The following is a 25169-nucleotide window of genomic DNA, read 5'->3' as shown; positions in this document are numbered from 1 at the left end:
CAGGGACGCTGTGAACTACATGCGCCCCTGGGATACGGAGGCCCTGCACACTTCAAGTTTGGAGGCGCCCAGGCTGGAAGCGTGCGCGTCCCGGGAGCCCTCAGGTAAGGGCGTAGATTTTTCCAGATCGTAGGCCTCCGCCTGCGGGAGTCCTGCGATCGGAAAATACGGGCCATTGTTCACTAAATTTATTTATCCCCTTTTAATTTTATTTCTCCTTTCTTTAGCAACACCCCTACCAAAGTGGTTACAGAAACAAGAAAAGATGCCTAGCATACAAAGAGTTAGTTAGGATAAGTGACTGAACAGCATTGGCAAAAGAGGTAGGATTTCAGGAGCCTTTTGAAAGAGGGGAGCGGTAGGTAGCATCGCAGATGAGTTTAGGGAGAACATTCCAGATTATGGGGTCAAGAAAGCTCAGTCACCAAAACTGGAGCTGATGGGGGGAGCAGTGTGATGCTAAAAAGGACCAGAATTGGAGGAGCAGAGACATTCAATAGTACATTGGCTCAGTGGTAGCACTCTAGCCTTTGAGTCAGAAGGTTGTGGGTTTCTGTCCCACTCCAGAGACTTGACCATATAATCTAGGTTGGCAATTCAGTGCAGTACTGAGAGAACGTCGCACTGTCTAAGGCTGACCAAGTCTGTTCGCACCCTGGGTGTCCCTATTTAATCATGAATCGAGCTTCCTACCTCATATCCGTTCTATCACAAAGACTGCCCATTTCCACCTTCGTAATATCGCCTGTCTCCACCCTTACCTCAACTTATCTGCTGCCAAAACCCTCATCCATGCCTTTATCACCTCTAGACGGGACTATTCCAACGCATTCCTGGCCAGCCTCCCTAGTTCTACCTTCCAAAACTCTGCCACCCGTGTGCTTGCACCAAGTCCTGCTAACCCATCTCCCCTGTGATTGCTGACCTACATTGGCTCCCAGTTAAGCAACACCTTGATTTTAAAATTCTCAACCTTGTTTTCAAGTCTCCCCATGGCCTCGCCCCTCCTTATCTCTGTAATCTCCTCCAGCCCTATAATCCCCCATGACCTCTGCACTCCACCTATTCTGGCCTTTGAAAATCCCTGATTTTAAATGCTCCATCCTTGGCGGTTGTGCCTTCAGCTGCCTAGGTCCTAAGCTCTGGAATTCCCTCCTTAAATCTCTCCGCCTATCCACTTCTCTTTCCTCCTTTAAGACGCTTCTTAAAACCTACCTCTTTGACCAAGCTTTTGATCATCTGCCCTAACATCTCCTTATATTGCTGTGTCAAATTCTGTTTTTTTTTATATAACACTCGTGTGAAGTGCCTTGGGATGTTTTATTACATTAAAAGGCACTATATAAATATAAGTTGTTGTTGGAGGTGCTATCCTTCAGATGAGACGTCAAACTGGGACCCCGTCTGCCCTCTCAAGTGGACATAAAAGATCCCAAGACACTATTCGAGGAAGCGCAGGGAAAATCTTCCAGTGTCTGAGCCAACACCTAAAGCAGATGATCTGATCATTTATTTCATTGCTGTTTGTGGGAGCTTGATTTGCACAATTGGCTACCACATTTCCTACATTACAACCATGACTATATACTTCAAAAGTAATTCAGTGGCTCTAGAGCGTTGGGACGTCTGGGGTCATGAAAGGCGCTATATAAATGCAAAATTTTCTTTTTACATTGGGTTGGAGAAGATTACAGATGAATGGAGAGGTTAAGCTGTGGAGTGACTTGTACACAAGCTTAAGGAATTTGAATTCTGTGTGTTAAGAGGATGGGGAACCAATTGAGGTTGAGGAGGACAGGGGTTATAGGGGAGTAGGACATAGTGCCAGAAATGACAACTTTTTAGTTTATGTAGGATGGAATTTGGAAGGCCGGTAAGAAGAGCATTGGAGGTGACTATGGCGTAGATAAGGATTTCAGCAGCAGTAAGCTTGAGATAAGGATAGATGCTGATAATATTGTGTCAAAACAGGACACCAAGGTTGCACACTATTTCAGCTATGCCATTACGGACCGGCACATGAGCAGTTATGTACTCACCTCCTCCCTGTAGAGAAGGGAAAATTTACAAGTCTACCTTTTCATAGGGGTGATATTAGCAGAGATCTTGGTGGAGATTACCTATATGTCTTCTTGACTGGTTTTTAGAAAAATGCATCAGGGGGGCCCCAAAGAAGGGAAGCTAATTTTAGATTGTATTTAGAACACAAACACATACAGACATGATTGCTACATTCTGCTCAGTTGCATTATAATTTTACAAGCAACAACTTCTGAAATGACATTTAAAAGGAATCAAGCAGGCCAGTGTGTAATTATCTATAATCTATACCCATTCGGGTGACATTTGCCATCTACTCACCAGTGGTGAAAGATCCTCATCATATTTTTTGAGTTGATTCATAAATTCTAAATGTTTCTTTTCCTCTTCCAATTGAGCTACACTCTGCTCACTCTTCTGCAATTTTTGTTGTGTGTTTGCCAGCTCATCTCGTAGCCACTGGTTCTCCTGACACAACCGACGCACCTGAGCACGTAATTTCTGTTTTTCTGATTCCACTGCACTTAAGTGACTAGATAATGCCATCATCACCTTAAAACACAAAGTATAGTAAGTATATTTTGCAAGATTGTTATTGTTATTTATGCATCAAGGTTTTAAATACCAAAATTGTTTAAATTATTGTAAATATTCTCCAAGAAACCTGTGGAAAGGTGTTGTAAATAAAAATAAATGCAGGTTTTACTTGCATAATAGAGTAATTCAGTTTTGTAACTATACTGCCCAAGTTCAATTTACATTACATTTTTGTCATACCAAATAGAATAGTAATCTAGCAATTTAGCTTCACATTCCAATTTTGTGATAATTCTAAACATTTTAAATTAACATCTTTTAAGTTTCAATGCTAATGCTGCTTTCCCAGTAGGTACCAGCTGAAAATTGGTTATTAAAAAAAAAAATGGGTAATTCATACTACTGGAAGGAAGGAATATCTATTTTTTATAGGCTTCACTGTATATATATTCTCCCTATACTGCAAATTAAAAATAAATGCCTTCAAAAATTCGCTAAATGTACACAAGAAACATCTAACATATGAGCATTAAGAAAAAATATTATGCTGCTGGAAAGCTCCATTAATGCAGGGAATTTCCACTATCATGGCACAAGCACATTTGAATATTGACCCCAGATTACAGCACCAAGAGTCAGCATAAATGTGCTTTTAGACATTTGGTTATTGTGCCATCTCTGTCAAACCCTTGGATTTGTTTCCTGATATTTTTATGTTTAGGTTGCATTTTATGCTAAGTTATAATACATTCAGTGCAGCACATACCCAATTGTCACACACAAAATACTTGCTTCCAGATAACAGGGTTATAATGAGGTTGAAGTGTCAAGAGAAAAAAAAAAAAGTCTGTCTATGGGAAATTACATAATTCCTATCCATCAGCTCACATGTAACATCGTTCAGCTGATAAAATGCCTGGAAGGTCAAAATAATGTTTTTCTATTCCCACTGTTTTTTCCTTTCTCCCTTTTCTCTCCTGAAGGTTATGGCTCATGAAGCCCCTCTGGTACCTTGTTGAAACTAGCTAACACAGCACACAGTCCAAAGTTTTTGTGGTCTGCATGGGTCAGTAGCATGTCAACCATTGCATTTATCCAGTGAGCTGAAAATAGCAAGCATTAACAGTGAAAGGCCCCGATATGGTGCCTTGGTCACCTGAAGCAGTCTGGAAATTAATTCATGAAATCAATATTATTTAATTGTCTGAAAGTCTGGTTTTCATTCAGCGGTAACAGGCTTAATTCCAAAATCAGTAACATTTAAGCCTTAATGAGGAGGAATTTCTCAGAAAGACTGCTAAGTGTAATGCCACACAATGGCAAAGCATTTCACCTTCAAAAAGGGATAGTTGTCTGCCTTAATAACCAGAGTAGCATTGGAAGCACATAAGGTTGAAGTAAATTGCATGGACTCGAATAGTGTACAAAGTATCTTACAACTGTAAAAAAATCAACATCTTGCTGCACGACTTGGGAAGCGTTTACCTGTGCCTCACTGAGACCAAGTTCTAACATTTCCAGGGACTTGCGAATCATGTTGGATTTCTCTTCAACCAAGTTCATCTCCTCATCTTTTTTCAGACATTTCAGGGTTTCCAGCAGGCTATGCAAAATAGAGTTGTGTTCATTTTTTAAGGCCTCAAGTCCCTGGATCACCTGCTTCGTTTTGCCAATAATCTCCTCCTGCGAGAGTTTTTCTAGTTTATCTTCCTTTAAATACACCATTGTGGACATGGTGTCATACGTCCTGGAAAAAACAGATTAAATATGATAAATCATAGTACTAATAATTTTTCTGAGTAATATACAACATATATACACACTAACTTAGCAATTTACAATGATAAATGTTGATAAAAGTTTGACCAAAATTTGTGACAAGCAAGGTTTGTGGACAGGGAGGGCACATTATTTGTTTCCAGTAATTAATCCATAGGAATCCCTGTAACACCATAGGGGTCTGAGTGGTGTAGAATCATTTCCCCATTAAAAAAAAAGAATGGGGAATATGGGATTCAACTAAACACAAAGAATGCAGAGTCTGAAGAACATTGGGAACTCGAGTTGCTTAACCACTGCTCAAGCAGAAAATGTGGGACTTGGTCAGATCCAATCTTTGGGCCAGAACGCAGGCACAATAGGGTTGCAGTTCATTCATGGATTGTATAATGAGCCTATCAGAGCATAGTAAATAGTTCATTTTGAAACTGTTGCATTCTTGATGGATTCAGAGTGAAATGGACCACATATAAAAATTGGGTGACTGAAAGACAGTTTTCTATAGCGTCATTGGAACATACCTAAATTATTAAAAAGAATTGAACATCTTCAGTACTGCTGAGTGAGCTGATTATTCAGGATTGGTTTCACTCATTTTACTGAGGGAAGCTAATAACAAGTGTTGCTTTGTAAAGATATGTACTAAATCACAAGAAGAAAATTCGTTTCAGATTCTCTCCGTCTGGATAGGCTATGTTTCTAATTAATTTATAGATCTCAAAGCTGTACTATTGGATGTAGTTTACCAGGAGTTACCCCTGTCCAATGTCCCAAAGCAGCATATTTCATCAGGCATGTGTTATCCTGGATACAGTAACAAGCTGAGAGGAGGTTTGGTGTTACTGGCAGTCATCATTTAAAATAATAAAATATTTTTCTTACGACATAAATGGCAAATGCAAAGCATGATCAGACAATAATGTATTATGTTGATAACCACCACTGAACAGGCAATAGTGGTGATGCCAGCAGTTCAAACAGTTTTTCTCACTTTGTGATTCAAGCAAGCATGGACTTCCAGCACATTCTTTCCACAAAAAAATTAAAAGAAAAACATGAGGGGGCTCATTTGCCAGTAAACTCCCCTGCATGACAGGCAGAGAAAATATAAGAAATGAGATTGTGTAAAGTATTGGGGATATATGTACAATTTTGCCAAGAACAACAGTTATGGGCGTTACTGCAACAACTCTAACTAGAACATGGAAGGTAAAAAAAAAAGTGCGAGACAGAGATAACAAAAATGTGAGGGCAATAGACAAAGCAAACAAAGTTGAAAATAGACAAAGAGTGGGCCAGAATTTGCGGTCAGTATGACGGCGTACTCAACGTACGCGTTGACAGATCATCCACACGCCAAAGAAAAACCAATTGCTGGCGCAGAATTGGGCTATTTGCCCACCAGTTGATATGAAAATTTTACAGCTGATGCAAACAGGCACAGGGCCTGCTTGCATCAGCGTATGGGGATACCCTCAGGCATGTTTTAACCATTTTCATCTTAAAAATCAGATACTTTAATTGTATCATGAGTTTTTCTTGTTTCTGCAAAGATTGGAGTTTTAATGATGTCGATAATTATCAGCAAAATTAAATTTTTACTAACAGAATTAAGATATGTGAAGTTGGTGGAATTAAGCTAATTAGGAATTACATTCCAATTCTGTAAATTGTAATTAAATCTATTACGGGATTCCCTTCTGAAATGATGTAAAATCTAATTCGGTTTCCTGATTGGAGGACCAGGCCCACGGGATCCCAGGTACGCTTCTGCACAGGCTGCGTCCCTAGGATCCGTGGGCCATTACACTACCCTCCAGTACGCAACGTCAGAGCGCAAGTTTACATAGGAGGGCCACCATCAGGTAGGTGTGTATTCTTTTCGCAGGTACGCGCCGTACTCCAGAGGTACGGCGCAGACCACAATTTTTGGGCCATTATATTTGTAACTTGTCTGTAAAACAACATAGATCAACTAGTGCTTTGAAGAGTATAATCAAATGATTATCAATGTGCAGGCCAAGTATTTTACTACTAAAGGAATCAATGTCTATTGATTTGCAAGTCAAATCCCATTGCTTTACATGAACTAATGAATGCAAATTTATCATCCAGATTTAACTGGTGAAAATGTCTTTATAATCAGAGTTATCCTGTTCATGTACAACATGCAACATTGATATGCTTTCTTTATAAACCAAAATTTCACATCAGTGCATTGTAAACTGTTACCTCTACATGAAAAATACACAAATAAGGCATTGGTAGGCTTCACAAACTTTTCAAAATTCATAAACATAAAATATCAGGAACAGTATTTAGTTATCAAAAACCTGAAATAAATTCTACTTTGCAGACTATGGGCTCGATTTTGCCAGGCCCGAGGAGGCAGCACGGTGGCATAGTGGTTAGCACTGTTGCCTCACAGCGCCAGGGACCCGGGTTCGAATCCAGCCTCGGGCGACTGTCTGTGTGGAGTTTGCACATTCTCCCTGTGTTTGCGTGGGTTTCCTCCGGGTGCTCCGGTTTCCTCCCACAGTCCAAAGATGTGCAGGTTAGGTTGATTGGCTATGATAAATTGACCCTTAGTGTTAGGGGGATTAAATACATGGGGTTACGGGGATCGGGTGGGATATGTGTCGGTGCAGGCTCGATGGGCCGAAATGGCCTCTATCTGCACTGTGTGGTTTCTGTGATTTCTGAGGCGGGATTGGAGGCGTGTGAGGTGTTAAAATCGCTAAAACAGGTGGGCGGGCCCGATCCCACCTCCGAGCAATTTTCCCATATGCGAGTTTTCTGACCCCGTCTCCGTCCCATCCAAGATGCCTCTATAATCCCATTTTGAGAGGCCTTTCTGATTTTAACAGTTTTCCCATGTGCTGCACGCCTCCTCTGAAACACGCCAGGTGAAACCTGGCGGCAGCACAAGTGGATTGCTTACTAACAGCTGCAGCTCCACCATTAAAAAGGAGTTTTCACCAATCTTCATTTGCAGGTGGCAGAACTTTGTTGTCCCAGGTCTGGGGGAACTTTTAACAGGCCTACTCAATGTTGTGGAAGTTTGGAGCCTGACACCCATCTCCAGTGTGACCTCCTGGGAAACCCCTCTCCCCACATTGACTGAGCGCTTCCTCAACTGAGGTATATACCAGAAGAATGGGAACCATTTAGTTCCTTTCCTCCTGGACATCAGATTCAGATGAAGACCAGCCGCGGCAGCAGCAGAACCCTGAACAACAGCAGCACCAACTGCAGGAGCTCCAAGCTGCTGCTCACCCACCTGAAGTTGCACAGGCCAGAAAGCGCCAGCGCACGACCACATTGCTGCCCGGGATGCAAGGGACACACTCATCTTGGCCAGATTTGCTTAGCCTGCACAAACACTTTTGCCTCGCACATTCTTATCAGACCATCGACAATGGCCAAGAACCTGCGGATTCCCATCAGTCTGACCACCATACTGACAATTGCAAGTTGCCCATAGCCCTCAATGTGGAAGTCCCATTTGCGAAATGACAAGCCACAACTGCAACAGTTTGCCATCAGAATTTTTTATGACAATAAGCAAGTGATGGCATTTTAAAAATAAACACATTACACCCAAGTGACTACCCTTGTGACTACTTGTGCATTATCTTCCTCTTACACATGCTCCTACGTGGTGCTTCCCCTGTGGCTTCAGCAGATGTGGAGGCCCCTTGCTCACTTTCCTGCTGCTCCTGTCTCAACACCTTTTGCAGGCATCCTCTGGGGTTGCGAACCCGAGGGGGCTCGGTAACAGTCTGCTGCTCCTGCAGCTGTGCAGGGGTTGAGACGCCGATCTCAGTTGGGTGGGGACTCTGACCGAGGGCTTTGCAGTGGCATGGTTGTGAGCGCGCTTGGAGAGGAGCCCCTACTTCCTTGCTGTCTGCCACCAACATTCCTCTCATGGGTCAGCCCTACTTCAGAGCTAGCAAGTGGCTTGACAGCATCTTGCTGCAATTCAGGGGGGCCAAGAGGACCCGTTTCTGTACTGGAAGTCCTACTCCCGAGGACTTGCCTGAAGGTCTGGTTTGTTTGCTCAATAGCTGACCATCGCTCCTCAAGAGATGTCAGTCTATTGTGAACAATGACCATGTATTCACGACCCTGGCGACTAAGCTCCTCCATGGCTGTAGCCATCCTCTCCTCTATGGTAGCCATCCTTTCCACGGAGGTTGCCATCCTTTCTGTGGTGATGCGTTCATGCGCCAACGCCTCCACAAAGGCTCTGCTCATGTTAGCGATGGACTCCTCCATTCGCTCCACACTCGCAGCGACCCTGGAGACAAAACCTACCAGAGGCTCCTGCACCTGTTCCTGGAGTTCCAGCACCGCTGTCCTTCTGGATGGACCTGGAGGCACAGGGTAGACATGCAGTGGAGCCGAGCTGGGAGCGTCCTGCGCCCTCCAATGAGGACTCTCCACTGCTGTCCTTGTCTCCACCATCTGCTGATGCTCACTTGTGAGCTGTGATACACGAGGTGACAACTCTACTCTATGACCCGAAGGTCCCACAGTTTGCGCTGGTGCTGGGTGCGCTGAATTCTGCCGACGCTGCGTCCTCAGAGGTTGAGGCTGTTCCTCCTGGATAGTAGGGACGTGGGCTTTCGATGGTCCTGTGGGGGAGTAAAGGAAAGAGTCAAAGATGTGAGGCCAATGTTACATGCACATTGAATATTGCAGATGATCAAAAGTCCATCTGTTAGAGCATCAGAATTATTATCAGTGACTCATGCAATGTCAGTGAGAGAGATGATAAATGATTCTGTCACCAGCTTGCTCTGATGCACCCGTCTGTCCGTCCCCCACTTGCGCATCCTCCTCCACTCCCACGATCTCCAGGACCGCCTCCTCCCAGGGGGTGAGCTGGGCTACTGAGGGTGGCCCTCCTCCTGTCCTCGCTCTTTCCCTCTTATTGTGAGCTCTCTTTTCCTGCAATGAGGGAGACAAGTGGAGTTTGAGTGAGAATGAAGGAATGAGTGTAGAGAATCCATATCATTGATGGTTAGAAGGAGACAAAGATGGAGTGAGGTGGCAAGACCAAGGGCCCTCCCTGTGTGTTGTAAGTTGTTTTCATAGCATCACAGCGATAGGGAGTGTGAGGGCTGCATAGTTGAATAGTTAGGTGAATGTGAACATAGAGAGAGAGGGAATGGGTAAGGGTGCAGGGATGTCAGTGTCAAGTGGGGTGTGGAGGAAGAGGTTGTCAAAGCTGAGTGCTGGGGAGGAGAGGCAATGGGGATCAGATTGAGGGTGATGGGAAAGTCATACTCACTTTTCCAGTGCGCGGAAGGTCATGAAACCTCTTCCTGCACTGCAGGCAGGTTCTGCGGCACATAGACAAAGAGTTGAGCTCCTGGGCCACTTGCATCCACACAGCTTTCGTCTGCTGGGGAGGCTTCTTCCTCCGAGGAAGGGAAGAGCACCTCTTTATTTCCTCTTGCTCCCTCCACCAGAGCTTGCAGGGCGGTGTCATCGAACCTTGGTGCAGGCTTTGGCCTACTGCTGGACATATTGGCTGGAGGAATCTATCAAACCAAAGGGCATAAGGTTTGCAGTCTGCAGAAGAAGCAAGGCTGCTTGCAGGCCTTAAATCCACCAGCACTGATGACGTCATCGGAGGCGACTTTCAGGAAGGAAAGACCAAGTGGGCCAGGGGTTCCCACATGCTGGAAATCAATTGCCCAATTAGGTGAAAAATGCATATTTGTCCCACATCAAATTGGAGTCGGGTGGCTAACACAAAAAGCGGCTGACATGCCCCCAGCCCGCCCCAATGGCAAAATCGAGCTCTATAAGTCTAATCACATATTAAAAAGAAACTTAAAAACAGACAGTCAACACAAATGCAATAATCTCAGGTGCCTTGCCAACTCTGTACAGAGCATGAAGCAGTAAAATGCAACTTGCCTTTATTGGGTGGGATCAATCTCAGTTAGACAATTTTTTTTGGACAGGGGAGTGAAGAGGGGAATGAGACACAAAATGAGAGAATGTTAAATTATCCCACTTACTTTAATGTTAAGGGCCCACTCAACTGTTCCCACAGCATAAAAAACAGACATGGCATTGCAGTGTTCTGCTGGCAGCCCTGTTCTTCAGTGTGAAGCAACTGCCCGTTTTACTGCAACACCACTCACTGATTTTCAAATCACTAGAAATAGCTAACATTAAAGATAATGAGGAAATAGAAACATAGAAAATAGGAGCAGGAGTGGGCCATTCGGCCCCTTGAGCCCGCTCCGCCATTTAATGAGATCATGGCTGATCATCCAAATTCAGTACCCTGTCCCTGCTTTCCCCCCATATCCCTTGAACCCTTTAGCCTCAAGAAATATATCCAACTCCTTCTTGAATATATTTAATGAATTGGCCTCAACTGCCCTGTGCAGCAGAGAATTCCACAGGTTCACTGTAGTGTCCGTGTGTTGATAAAGACACTGAAGACAGGAGTTGGTTCATAGGTGTTTACTAAGCAAAGTCGGGGGGGGGGGGGGGGGGGGGTTCTAACGGATATACACAATATACAGGCTTATATAGCCCGAGTGGCAATTACCGGCATTACAGCACACCTGGGGCTCTAAAGGCACATACACTACAATTCCTCCCCTTTTAGCTAACCAGTACATCATATTTTAAGTAATTATTAATTACATGTTATAAGAAAAATAATACACATATTGCTGTAGTTAATTAATTATAAGTCAGTCTCTCAGGAGGCTTCCTGACTCGGTCCGGATAACGCCTCGGGGGTGTAGTAGTTTCTGGGGGTGTAGTAGGTTCTTTTGGCAAGGCTGATTCGGCTTGAATGCCAGTGTCGGGTTCATCGGGTTCCAGTATCACCGGATCGGAGGTAGATATGGGTATCTCTACTTCATCGTTAGACGTATAGAGTTGTGGTGTAGGTTGCCCCTTTTCGGATGACTTTATGATTTGGTCAGCATGGCGCAGTATTATGCTTTCTCCGATGTCCACGGTATACATCAGTGGTCCTAGTCGTGTGCAGATAGTTCCAGGCTGCCATTTCTCGGTACGGTAGTCCCGGGCCAAAACGTGTTGACCTATCTGGAAGGTTCTAGTTGGCCTTTCATTCATGCCTTGAAACTGCCGGTTCTCCACGTCCCTTCTGATGTTGGGCTTGACCAAATCCAGCCGGCATCTTAGGTTTCTATTGAAGAACATCATGGCGGGAGTTTGGTTGGTAACCATATGTGTTGCATTCCTGTATGCGAATAAGAAGTTATCCACCTTGTGCTGAAGTTTTGTGTCTTCATTACCCATGGCCTTTATGGCCTTCTTGAAGGTCTGGACAAACCTTTCAGCCAATCCATTGGTGGCGGGATGGTATGGGGCGGATGTGTAGTGCTTAACCCCATTGTTTTTTTAAGAACTTCCTGAATTCTTCGGACACAAATTGTGGTCCATTATCAGAACAGATCTGTTCCGGCAGCCCATTCCTGGCAAATATGGTCCTTAATACTGTGATGGTTTTTTCCGTGGTGGTGGAGGACATCTTTATTACCTCCGGCCACTTGGAGTGTGCATCAACCGCGATTAAGAACATCGAGTCCATAAATGGACCAGCAAAGCCGATGTGCACCCTTTGCCAGGGATATGAGGGCCACTCCCATGGATGTAGAGGGGCTTGGGGTGGAGCGTTTTGGACCTTCTGGCATCCTAGGCAGCTCTTGGTCATTTCTTCGATGTCTCCATCGATACCTGGCCACCATACAAACGCCCTGGCTAGGTTCTTCATTTTCACTCCACCCAGATGCCCCTCGTGAAGCTCCTTTAGCACTTTATCCTGGAGTTTGGGTGGAATCACCACTCTGGATCCACACATCAAGGTTCCTCGGCACACTGACAGCTGTTCTCTTCTTTGCGAGAATGCTGGCAACAGTGGTTCGCCATGTGCTTGCCATTCCTTCACTGTTAAATCGTAGACCTGAGAGAGAGTCGGGTCATTTCTCGTCTCCCTTTCAATGGTAGAATTTGTTATTGGTAGACATTCCACTATGGTAGAGTGGAACATCTCTACTGGGTCTACTGTAGGTGCCTCTTCTACCGTTGGCAACGGTAGGCGCGATAAACCGTCAGCATTCCCATGCTGTTTTGATCCTTTGTATTCTATGCTGTATTGGTGTGCCCCTAGAAAAAGGGACCACCTCTGTAGCCTTTGCGCTGTCATAATGGGAACACCCTTTTTAGGGTTGAATATGGAGATGAGGGGTTGATGGTCAGTCAACAAGGTAAATTTTTGTCAGTGTAGGTAATGGTTGAATTTCTTCACTCCTCATACCAGGCTGAGTGCTTCCCTGTCGATTTGGGCATAGTTACGCTCAGCTGAGTTTAATGAGCGTGACGCAAAAGCTATCGGCCGTTCTGAGCCATCAGGGAATTTATGGGACAATACTGCTCCTGTGCCGTAAGGGGATGCATCGCACGCCAGCCTGATTGGCAGTGATGGGTTGTAATGAGCCACAACTTCTTCGGACATGATTAAGTCTTTGCATTTATGGAAGGCACGTTTACAGTCTTCATTCCATTTCCAAATCACTCCTGTTTGTAGAAGTTCATTAAGAGGGTGTAGAAGAGTTGATAAGTTCGGTAAAAATTTATGATAGTAATTTATTAATCCCAGGAACGACCTTAATTGTGAAACATTTTCAGGTGCTGGGGCTTTTATGACCGCTTCAATTTTTTCAGGTGATTTATGCAACCCTTCATTATTAATTATGTGGCCACAATATATCTGATTTTGGAAAAATTCACACTTGGGGCGATTTGCTCGTAGGCCCCGTTCTTTCAGCCTAGTGAGCACCTGCTCCAAATTGTCAAGGTGCTCGTTGTCGTTTTCTCCTGTTACAAGGATGTCGTCTGGGTAGCATTGAGTCCCCGGAATCCCTTGCAGGACTTGCTCCATAGCTCTTTGCCAGATAGCTGGAGCTGATGCTACTCCAAAAACCAGTCGATTGTACTGGTACAGGCCTTTGTGTGTGTTTATCGTGAGATACTTTTTAGAGGCCTCCTCAACCTCCATCTGTAGATATGCCTGTGCCAAGTCAATTTTGGTGAAACGTTTCCCTCCGGATAGTGAGGCGAAAATATCTTCTATCCTCGGAAGAGGATACTGTACTGTGTGAAGGACCGGGTTTACAGTCACCTTGAAGTCTCCACAGATGCGAATTTTTCTCTGTTCCTCAGATTTATCATTATTCAATGCTTTTTTCATGACTGGAACGATGGGTGTTGCCCACTCGCTCCAATCTATTTTGGATAATACGCCTGCTTTTTCCAAATTCTCCAGCTCTGCCTCGACTGCTGGACGAATTGCATATGGCACCGGTCTTGCCTTAAAAAATTTGGGAATTGCTGCATCTTCCACTTTTATTGAGGCGGTGATGCCTTTCAAGGTTCCTAGTTTCTCTTGAAACACTTCCTTGGCGTTCGCCAAGATGTCTTTTAATCGTTCAGGTATGATGTCATCATTGTTTTTTTTCTTACTGGTCACCGTCAGTGCCTGAATGGAGTGCCAGTCTAAACGTATCTTTCTGATCCATTCACGTCCCAACAACGGTGGACCACCATCTTGTAGAATGTATAAATACAACTTTTGTATTTCTTTGCCGTTGTATACAACAGGCACCCTTATTTTTCCTTTGGGGTATACTTTCTGCCCCGTATATGTTTTTAAGATAATGGATGTGTCTTTTAGAGGTATATGCGAAAATAGCCTCTCGTAATCCCGTCGATTTATTACGGTTAGAGCTGATCCTGTATCTAGCTCCATTTTAACTGGGGACCCTGCTATCGTGAGGGTAACCCAAATGGTTTGGTAATCATCTTTGGCAAGTACATTATGTAATTTGAGACAGCTTAGTCTCTTGTTTTCGGAGTCGCTATCGCTCTTCTGGTCTTCGGAGCTACTGTCCGTCATCATTTGTACCTTCCTGTACTTTCCTTTATTGATTTTTTTTTTTTCTGTCTGTAGATTTATTTTGTCCAGATCGGCATACCCGTGCAATGTGTCCAATCTTTCCGCATTGCCTGCATGCTTTGTCCTTGAACCAGCAGTCCCTCTGGTTATGGGTGGATTTGCCACAGCGATAACATCTTTCGAAACCCTGGGTCATTTCATGGGTGCCAAAGTCCTGTGTCTCTTGTTGTATCTCTGCAGCTCCTCTTGCTGCTGCTTCGTATGATACAGCCATACTGAAAGCTTTGTCCAATGTTATATCTTTTTCAGAAAGCAGCCTTTTTTGTGTTCCTTCACTTAAGAGACTGCAAACGAATTTGTCTCGAAGATAATCTGATAGTCCTGCCCCGAATTGGCAGTACTTTGATAGCTTTCTTAATTCGGTTAGGTAATCAGCGTTACTTTCATTCTTGTGTTGATTTCTCTTGAAGAATTTGAATCGTTCCGCTATCAGCGGCGGTGTTGGGTTTAAGTGCTCCTGCAGGGTATCAACAATTTCTTTAAAATTCTTGTCCTTTGGTTTGGCTGGAGTGATTAAATTTCGTAACAGCCCGTATGCCTTTGCGCCCATTAGGTTCAGCAGTACTGAAGCTTTTTTTTCATCTTCTATTCCATTTGCAGTGCAATATACCTCTACTCTTTCCACGTATGTGGTCCAATCTTCTATTTCGCTATCAAAAGCATCAATATTGCCAGACTTAGGCATTTCAGAAAAGATATGGCGCTTCCTGCGCTTTTCTTTCTTTTCTGCAGCAAAGATATGGCGCTTCCCGCGCTTTCCCGCCGCTGCTGCCGATGACAACGCTGTTTCCCGCGGTTTCCGTTCTTTTTAAAAAAAAAAAATATTTACATTTGGAGACTCGTTCCCGCCGGACTTTCTCTCCAGGTCTGAACGCTGACCTGCTTGCAGCGCCGGCCGTCTCCCGCGTGCTCCCTCCCAGTCCGTTATTGCTTGCCTCCGATTTCGCTGCCTGTCTCAGCTGTAGAGCCAGCCGCTGGAGCCCCAGCCTGACGTCCAGGAAGGATTAGCGCAGTACCTGCCACCAGCTTGGCCAGCTGGTGAAACCACAGCTTCTCTCACTTTCTTGAGTCTTCTGGACGCCCGAGGAATCGATGTCTTTGAGGTGCTGCCGAATTGCAGGTAAGTCCGTTTCCACTTCGTCGCCACTGTAGTGCCTGTGTGTTGATAAAGACACTGAAGACAGGAGTTGGTTCATAGGTGTTTACTAAGCAAAGTCTGGGGGGGGGGGGGGTTTAACGGATATACACAATATACAGGCTTCTATAGCCCGAGTGGCAATTACCGGCATTACAGCACACCTGGGGCTCTTAAAGGCACATACACTACATTCACCACTCTCTGGGTGAAGAAATTCCTCCTCATCTCAGTCCTAAATGGCTTACCCCTTATTCTTAGACTGTGACCCCTGGTTCTGGACTCCCCGACCATCGGGAACATCCTTCCTGCATCTAGTCTGTCTAGTCCTGTTAGAATTTTATAAGTTTCAATGAAATCCCCTCTCATTCTTCTAAACTCTAGCGAATATAAGCCTAATCGACCCAATCTCTCCTCATACGTCATTCCTGCCATCCCAGGTATCAGTCTGGTGAATCTTCGCTGCACTCTCTCCATGGCAAGAACATCCTTCCTCAGATAAGACGACCAAAACTGCACACAATACTCAAGGTGTGGTCTCACCAAGGCCCTGTACAACTGCAGCAAGACATCCTTGCTCCTGTACTCAAATCCTCTCGCTATGAAGGCTAATATACCATTTGCCTTCTTAACCGCCTGCTGCACCTGCATGTTTACCTTCAGCGACTGGTGCACAAGGGCACCCAGGTCTCGTTGCACTTCCCCATCTCCCAATCTATTGCCGTTCAGATAATAATCTGTCTTCCTGTTTTTGCCACCGAAGTGGATAACCTCGCATTTATCCACATTATACTGCATTTGCCATGCATCTGCCCCATCACCCAACCTGTCCCAATCGTACTGGAGTTTCTCTGCATCCTCCTCACAGCACACACGCCCACCCAGCTTTGTGTTGTCTGCAAACTTAGAAATATTACATCTAGTTCCCTTGTCTAGATCATTTATATATATTGTGAATAGCTGGGGTCCGAGGACCGATCCCTGCGGTACCCCACTAGTCACTGCCTGCCACTCGGAAAAAGACCCGTTTATTCCAACTCTTTGCTTCCTATCTGCCAACCAGTTCTCTATCCAAGACAGTGCCTTACCCCCAATCCCATGTGCTTTAACTTTACACACTAATCTCTTATGTGGGACCTAATCGAAAGCCTTCTGAAAGTCCAAATACACCACATCCACTGGTTCTCCCTTATCGATTCTACCAGTTACATCCTCAAAAAATTCCAGATGATCAGTCAAGCATGATTTACCTTTTCGAAATCCATGTTGACTTTGTCCGATCCTGTCACTGTTTTCCAAGTGCTCTGCTATTACATCTTTTATAATAGACTCTAGCATTTTCCCCACTGCCGATGTCAGGCTTACTAGTCTGTAATTCCCCGTTTTTTCTCTACCACCTTTTTTAAATAGTGGGGTTACATTAGCTATCCTCCCATCCATGGGAACTGTTCCAGAGTCCATAGAATTTTGGAAGATGACCAGCAATGCATCTACTATTTCTAGGGCCACTTCCTTAAGTATCCTAGGATGCAGATTATCAGGTCCTGGGGATTTATCAGCCTTCTATTCCCTACAAATACTGATTTCTTTCAGTTCCTCCCTTTCATCAGCCCCTATGTTCCCCAACATCTCTGGGAGGTTATTTGTGTCCTCCTTTGTGAAGACAGAACCAAAATATGTATTTAATTGGTCTGCCATTTCTTTGTTTCCCATTATAAATTCCCCTGATTCTGACTGCAAGGGACCTACGCTTGACTTCACCAATCTTTTTCTCTTCACATATCTATAAAAGCTTTGAGTCAGTTTTTATGTTCCCTGCAAGCTTACTCTCATATTCTATTTCCCCCCCTCTTAATTAATCCCTTTGTCCTCTTTTGCTGAATCCTAAACTGCTCCCAATCCTCAGGTTTGCTGCTTTTTCTGGCCAAATTATATGTCCTCTCCTTGGATCTTATGCTATCCCTAATTTCCCTCGTTAGCCACGGTTGAGTCACCTTTTTTGTTTTATTTCTATGCCAAACAGGGATGAACAAATTCTGTACTTGCGATCTTTAAGTGTTTGTCATTGCCTATCCACCGCCAACCTTTTTAAGTAACGTTCCCCAAACAATCCTAACCAACTCGTGCCTCATACCATCGTAGTTTCCTTTATTTAAATTCAGGACCCTAGTCTCTGAGTCAACTACTTCACTCTCCATTTTAATGAAGAATTCTATCATATTATAGAAACATAGAAGATAGGAGCATGAGTAGGCCATTCGGCCCTTCGAGCCTGCTCCGCCATTCAATGAGATCATGGCTGATCATCCAAATTCAGTACCCTGTCTTCTCTCCATATCCCTTGATCCCTTCAGCATTAAGAAATATATCCAACTCCATCTTGAATATATTTAATGAACTGGCCTCCACCGCCCTCTGTGGCAGAGAATTCCACAGGTTCACCACTCTCTGGGTGAAGAAATTCCTCCTCATTTCAGTCCTAAATGGCTTACCCCTTATCCTTAGACTATGGCCCCTGGTTCTGGACTTCCCGATCATCAGAAACATCCTTCCTGCATCTAGTCTGTCCAGGCCTGACAGAATTTTATAGGTTTCGATGAGATCCCCTCTCAATCTTCTAAACTCCAGTGAGTATAAGCCCAATCGACACAATCTCTCCTCATACGTCATTCCTGCCATCCCAGGTATCAGCCTGGTGAATCTTCGCTGCACTCCTTCCATGGCAAGAACATCCTTCCTCAGGTAAGGCGACCAAAACTGCACACAATACTCAAGGTGCGGTCTCACCAAGGCCCTGTACAACTGTAGCAAGACATCCTTGTTCCTGTACTCAAACCCTCTTGCTACGAAGGCCAACATACCATATGCCTTCTTAACCGCCTGCTGCACCTGCATGCTTACCTTCAGCGACTGGTGCACAAGAACACCCAGGTCTCTTTGCACTTCCCCTTCTCCGAATCTATTGCCATTCAAATAATAATCTGCCTTCCTGTTTTTGCCACCAAAGTGGATAACCTCACATTTATCCACATTATAGTGCATTTGCCATGTTTCTGCCCAATCACCCAACCTGTCCAAATCGTACTGGAGTTTCACGACATCCTCCTCACAGCATACCCTCCCACCCAGCTTTGTGTCGTCTGCAAATTTGGAGATATTACATCCAATTCCCTCGTCCAGATCATTAATATATATTGTGAACAGCTGGGGTCCTAGGACCGATCCTTGCGGTACCCCACTAGTCACTGCCTGCCACTCGGAAAACGACCTGTTTATTCCAACTCTTTGCTTTCTGTCCGCCAACCAGTTCTCTATCCAAGTCAATACCTTGCCCCCAATCCCATGTGCCTTAATTTTGCACGCTAATCTCTTATGCGGGACCTTATCGAAAGCCTTCTGAAAGTCCAAATACACCACATCCACTGGTTCTCCCTTATCTATTTTACCAGTTACATCCTCAAAAAATTCCAGTAGTCAAGCATGATTTACCTTTTGTAAATCCATGTTGACTTTGTCCGATCCTGTCACCGCTTTCCAAGTGCTCTGCTATTACAACTTTTATAATGGACTCTAGCATTTTCTCCACTACCGATGTCAGGCTTACCGGTCTATAATTCCCCGCTTTTCTCTACCACCTTTTTTGAATAGTGGGGTAACATTAGCTACCCTCCAATCTGTGGGTACTGTTCCAGAGTCTATCGAGTTCTGAAAGATGACCAGCAATGCATCTACTATTTCTAGGGCCACTTCCTTAAGTACCCTGGGATGTAGATTATCAGGCCCTGGGGATTTATTGGCCTTCAGTCCCATCAATTTTCCTAACATCATTTCCCTACAAATACTGATATTATGATCGCTCCGACCCAAGGGGCCTCGCACAACAAGATTGCTAATTAATCCTTTCTCATTACATAATACCCAGTCTAAGATGGCCTGATCTCTAGTTGGTTCCTCGACATATTGGTCCAGGAAACCATCTCGTATACACTCCAGGAATTCCTTCTCCACAGTATTGTTACTAATTTGGTTAGCCCAATCTATATGTAGATTAAAGTCACCCATGATAACTGCTGTGCCCTTATTGCACGCGTCTCTAATTTCCCATTTAATGCCATCCCCAACCTCAGCATTACTGTTTGGGGGTCTGTATACAACTCCCACTAATGTTTTCTGCCCCATGGTATTTCTCAGCTCTGCCATACAGATTCCACATCATCAGAGCTAATATCCTTCCTTACTATTGTGTTAATCTCCTCTTTAACCAGCAATGTTACCCCACCTCCTTTTTCTTTTTTCCTGTCTTTCCTGAATATTGAATACCCCTGGATGTTGAATTCCCAGTCTTGGTCACCCTGGAACCATGTCTCCGTAATCCCAATTATATCATATCCGTTTACATCTATTTGCGCAGCTAATTCAGCCACCTTATTACGAATGCTCCTCGCATTAAGACAAAGCCTTCAGGCTTGATTTTTTAACACTCTTAATCCTTTTAGAATTCTTATTTACTGTGGCCCCGTTTGATTTACACCCTTGATTTCTCTGCCTTCCACTTTTGCTTTTCTCCTTCCTGTCTTTTGTTTCAATCCTTGCTTCCCTTTCCTCTGTCTCCTTGCACAGGTTCCTAACCCCTTGCCATTTTAGTTTAAACCCTCCCCAACAGCACTAGCAAACACTCCCCCTAGGACATCGGTTCCGGTCCCGCCCAGGTGCAAACCGTCCAGTTTGTACTGGTCCCACCTCCCCCAGAACCGGTTCCAATGTCCCAGGAATTTGAATCCCTCCCCCTTGCACCGTTCCTCTAGCCACGTATTCATCCGAAATATCCTTCTATTTCTACTCTGACTAGCACGTGGCACTGGTAGCAATCCTGAGATTACTACCTTTGAGGTCTTAAATTTAAGACTAGCTACTTTAAAGCTCATCATTTGAAACAAGAATCTCAAAATATAAACTTTTCAATACTCGTTTCGTTGGCATTGAATTAAACTTTCCTCATCCTTACACGTAGTGGCGCCATTTTAAAGAGTGTACAACAGCTGTGCAACATCAACACTTACAGGGAAAGCCCAATACAAGCAGGATTGCATTCAGTAGAAAGGGTGCTGCACGACATTTAATGAAAATAAAGTGAAAATAAAGTGAAAATAAAAAGTGAAAACCTTCATTTGTGATCCTTCACATAATTTGACTGATGGGTAATATTAACCAATATTCAAGAATATTCCTTCAATTTCCATTTCCGTCAATGGGAAAGATGAAGGATTTCAATAAATCAAACAAATCAGCATTTTTAATCATTACTTTGCATTTAGTTTCACTAAAAAGACCAGCTATTGTTGTGCGTCACTAATTCTGCCAAAGCCAGAAATCCATTCCCCCCACCCCTTCCCGCCAGAGTGCTGCATAATGCAGTTTGCTACAAACTAAACACAAATGATATCAATTATCCACCATACTTTCCCACATTCTTTTTTAATTCATTCATGGGTTGCGGGCATCACTGTCAAGGCCAGCATTTATTGCCCACCCCCAAGTGGTAAACGGCCTTCTTGAACCGCTGCAATTTTTTCTAGTGGTTTGATACAACTGAGTGGCTTGTTAAGCCATTTCAGAGGGCAGTTAAGAGTCAACCACATTGCAGTGGGTCTGGAGTCACAAAGGCCAGCAGATTTCCTTCCCTAAAGGACATTAGTGAACTAGATGGATTTTTACGACAATCCGGTAGTTTCATGGTCACCATTACTGATACTAGCTTTTTATTCCAGATTTAAAAAAAAAATTAACTGAAATTAAATTCCACAGCTGCCGTGGTGGGATTTGAACTCATGTCTCTGGATCATTAGTCCAGACCACTGGATTACTGGTACAGTAACATAACCACTATGTTACCGCTCCCAGGCGCAACTGATCCACAACTGATAATGACAGTCGGCACATAATCGACGTTTCTTTATACAGTACTTAGATTATTTGTATTGCGTTTTTCTTGTACTTCATTATGGTATCAGTCTTGGTACTTTTATTAAAAAGTCATTCTCTTTCAGATATGATGAAATAGGGCTTTTTAATTGTTATTTTCTCACCAAGCCATGATGCCCACTGATCCTGCAAAGATTTTCGTGAATAATCAGGGTTGCACTTCAACTGGGCTTTTTGATTTATACAAATACATTTTGCGCTTAGTTGTAAATCCCCATTTGACTTAATTGACTACAGGAAACTTTGGTTTATCCGGAGGTTGTATGTCTGGAAACCTCGATCTAACAGCAGAAATCAGCAGCTGTTTTGGTTAGGTTTTTTTTCTTCTCCTAGCATTTTTTTAAGTCAGGCTCTGGAAAGCGTCTCTGTAGCTTAGCAACAGCTTCAGAGACACTTCCAAGGTACGGGCCGAGTGTTTACAAGCTGTTGCTAAGCAACAGTGTTTGTTGTCAGATACGGAGATGAAAACCTCCGTATCCTTCAACATTAGCACTGGTCTATCCGGAAGTTTTGATAGATCGGCAGCAGCTCGGTCCCATCGGTGCCGGATATCGCGAAGTTTCCTGTACTTGCAAAACAAAGCAAGCCATAGTTCTCAATTGAAGACCATCTACTCTCAAACTCACAAATAAAATATATTTGCATGGGAAGGATGAGCTGTCTTTTCAACGGAGTATGAAAGCCATGGGTCCCTTCTGCAAAGACTTCTATATTTTGTGCAGAATACTGACTCACAGATAAACTACATGTGTGATATACCACAGATACAAGCAAGTTCCCAAGTCAGATCAATGGTCTTTATCTGGTTAGCTGATCTGAGCCAGAGCAGCAGTGTGGATGCTATAATTGACAAAAGTGCACCTGAGCTATGGCAGAAAAAACCTGCAAAATTCCTGGCCCTGAATGCTATGCAGTGACCTCTACTGGAATTGTTTTGGTGGACATAAAGGTATAGGATGAAGCTAAAGTGCAAATTTCCCCAACCCTATTGATCAGCCTATCTATCTACTACCAAGAAGAAAGGATCAATATTACATTTATATAATGTCTGCACATCCTAAAGCACTCTGCAGTCAATGCATTACTTTTGAAGTGCAGTCACTGTTGTTATGTAGCCAGTTTTCACAAAACACGGTCCCACAAACTGCAAATGAATGACCAGAAATCTGTTTCGGTGGTGTTAGTTGAGGGAGGAATACTGGGCAGCACACCAGAAAAAACTCTACTCTTCTTCAAATAGTGCAATGGGATCTTTCGCATACACCCAAACAACCAGGTTTAACATCTCATCGAACAGATGACAACTTTGATAAAAGCAACACTCCCTCAGTACTGTACTGAAGTAGCAGTGTAAATTATGTCCTCAGGTCTATAGTATGGTTTGAACTCACAATCCTCTGACTCACAACTGAAAATGCTACCAACTCGGACACTTTTTTTAAATTTCTCAGGTTATGGGTGGCACATTTATTGCCCATCCCAGTTAACCTGAAATGGTAGACTCAACCACATGTTGAGGGACTGAGGTAACCGGTAGGAGTGGTAGGTTCCCTTTCCTGAAGGGCATTAATGAACCAACTGTTTTTAATGACAATACTGCAGCTTCCATGGTTATTTTCTGGTGCTAGCCCACAAATTACCACATTTATTGAATTCAATTTCACAACTTGCCATGTATGGTGGGATTGGAACTAATGGCCTCTGGATTGCAAGTCCAGTACCATACCCACATGATCACTCAGAGCGATTAATTCAGCAAGATGCAACAGGAACATTATCACCTTTATAAAAGAATGTATAAGGGTTGAAGAAAAATGACTGAAAACAGTAATGTTAATAATTTTTTTAATTTTTTTTTTTATAAAGGCAAGTTTCTTGTGGAGGAAAAATTGGCTGGGAGTGGGTTGATGGCTTTCCCCCATCCTTCAAGCAAAGCTTCCTACGGGTCACTTAAGGATAGCTGTCAAATGCAGATTACATTCATCCAAAGTATTCCATTAGTTGCAGTTGAGTTTTATGTTCTCAGGTCCCACCAACACAGTATTCACCTATGGCCTAAAGAAACATTAATTTTGGGGTGAGGGTGGCGAATAAGGAAAACACTGGATTGATGGTGTACAGCTTACTTGTGTATTAATCTGATATTAGCATACAACGTTGAGTGAATAATGTACAAAAAAAACAGAAATTGTAAGAAAGTATTCTCCGGAGACCAGCTTGTCCATGGTAAAACAGTAATATCATTCTGTTGACACCACAGAATGATATTTCAAAGAACTTGTGAAATAAATATTAATAAGGAAACAGCCCATAATCAGCACCATTATCTCCACTACTTCCTGTAGGCTCTACTCGGCATCAAAACCAGCTAACACAATAATGTATCAGTCCATTTACCATTCAGTGACTGGTGGGATGTTTTAGTACGGTGGCATGAGACAATATATTGACTTCAGATATTGCCTAATTTCTCAATAGAATGTTTCACTTTAGGAGAATCTGAACATGTTAAAAGGTTTCTAAGCAATCGGTAATCTTAGATGGCTAAACCAAGTTCAAGCAATGTTTTGCTGTATAACATTAGATTTGTTTCCGTCTTAAAACCAAGCCTACTCAAAATGATCCGGTAATGGGAGTTGTTTTTTGCTTTACTGATACTACTGTAGTCTCATGTTCAAATATCAAGTTAAGCTAAATATTCAGAAGTAAAAGTTCCCACTTTATTAAAACTTGGCCCAGAAATTCAGGTCCCAACGCGTGAGTACGCACGGGGTTCTCACACGTAGGCCCAATGAAAGTGCCGGTTTCGTGCATGCACTGCGCATGCACAGGAAACCGGCACTTCCGTTCCCCTGAAAGAAGGGGTTAAGAGGTGGAACGCGTGCGCGGGAGAGGCAGCGCGTGCGCATTGAACTTACGTTTTTTTCCCAGGTTTCTCCAGGAAGGTAAGTCTCCAGAAGTTAGACATGTAAGAAGCAGTCGCAAGGCCTGCTTTTAACAAGGTAAGTGGTGAATTAATTAAAATTAAAACATTTTTTCCACAGGTTTATTATTTTTAAATACTTTAAAGAAAGGTAAATTTATTTTTAGCCCCGTTAGAAAATGTAATTAATTTTTTCAAAAATTTAAATTATTGTTTAAAATAGTTATTTCATGTAATTTAGTTATTTTAAAAATGTGATTTATTTTTTTATTTTTTATTTATTTGAAGTTTGAGTGATGTTTTGGGGCTTATAGTATTTATAGGTTTGACAGCTCTTCATGTCAAACTTATGAATGAAGCATTCCCTGCTACCATTGGCTCTCCATGGCCCACGTGATCGAACTAACTGCACCCCTGGGATACACAAGCACTGCGCACCAGCAGTTGGAGCAGGCCCAGGATCGGAATCCCACACGGGCCCACAGCTCAACAGTAAGTGCAAGTCGGAGGCTTGCACCCGCGGGAAGCCTCCGACCCAAATTTCTGGGCCCTTGTATTTATATAGCGCCTTTAACGTAGTAAAATGTCCCAAAGCGCTTCACAGAAGTGTTATAAGACAAAAAATTTGACACCGAGCCACATAAGGAGAAATATGGGCAGATGATCAAAAGCTTGGTCAAAGAGGTAGGTTTTAAGGAGCGTCTTAAAGGAGGAAAGAGAGGGAGAGAGGTTTAGGGAGGGAATCCCAGAGCTTA

The 25169-nt window shown here is 43.5% G+C and overlaps 1 protein-coding gene across 10 annotated transcripts in view; it reads right to left on the bottom strand.

Annotated features, from left to right (window-relative positions):
- klc1a (kinesin light chain 1a) overlaps positions 1–25169 on the bottom strand; it is a 131624-nt gene that overhangs the window by 86709 nt on the left and 19746 nt on the right. For all 10 annotated transcript variants that reach the window (XR_015080210.1, XR_015080211.1, XM_086003063.1 and 7 more), the window contains exons 2-3: positions 4063–4324; positions 2362–2592 (exon numbers count right to left, since the gene is read on the bottom strand). Coding sequence is in view for 8 of the 10 variants with exons in the window: in XM_086003063.1 (XP_085859189.1) it covers positions 2362–2592; positions 4063–4311 (480 nt within the window). In the remaining 2 variants the exon portion in view is untranslated. The remainder of the gene's footprint in view (positions 1–2361; positions 2593–4062; positions 4325–25169) is intronic.

Source organism: Somniosus microcephalus, chromosome 12 (genome assembly GCF_052327205.1).
Source record: "Somniosus microcephalus isolate GS21.2 chromosome 12, FLI_Smic_1.0, whole genome shotgun sequence".
Taxonomy (NCBI): Eukaryota; Metazoa; Chordata; class Chondrichthyes; order Squaliformes; family Somniosidae; genus Somniosus; species Somniosus microcephalus.
The sequence above is the reverse complement of the archived record's forward strand: the minus strand, read 5'-3'. Positions and strand labels throughout refer to the sequence as shown.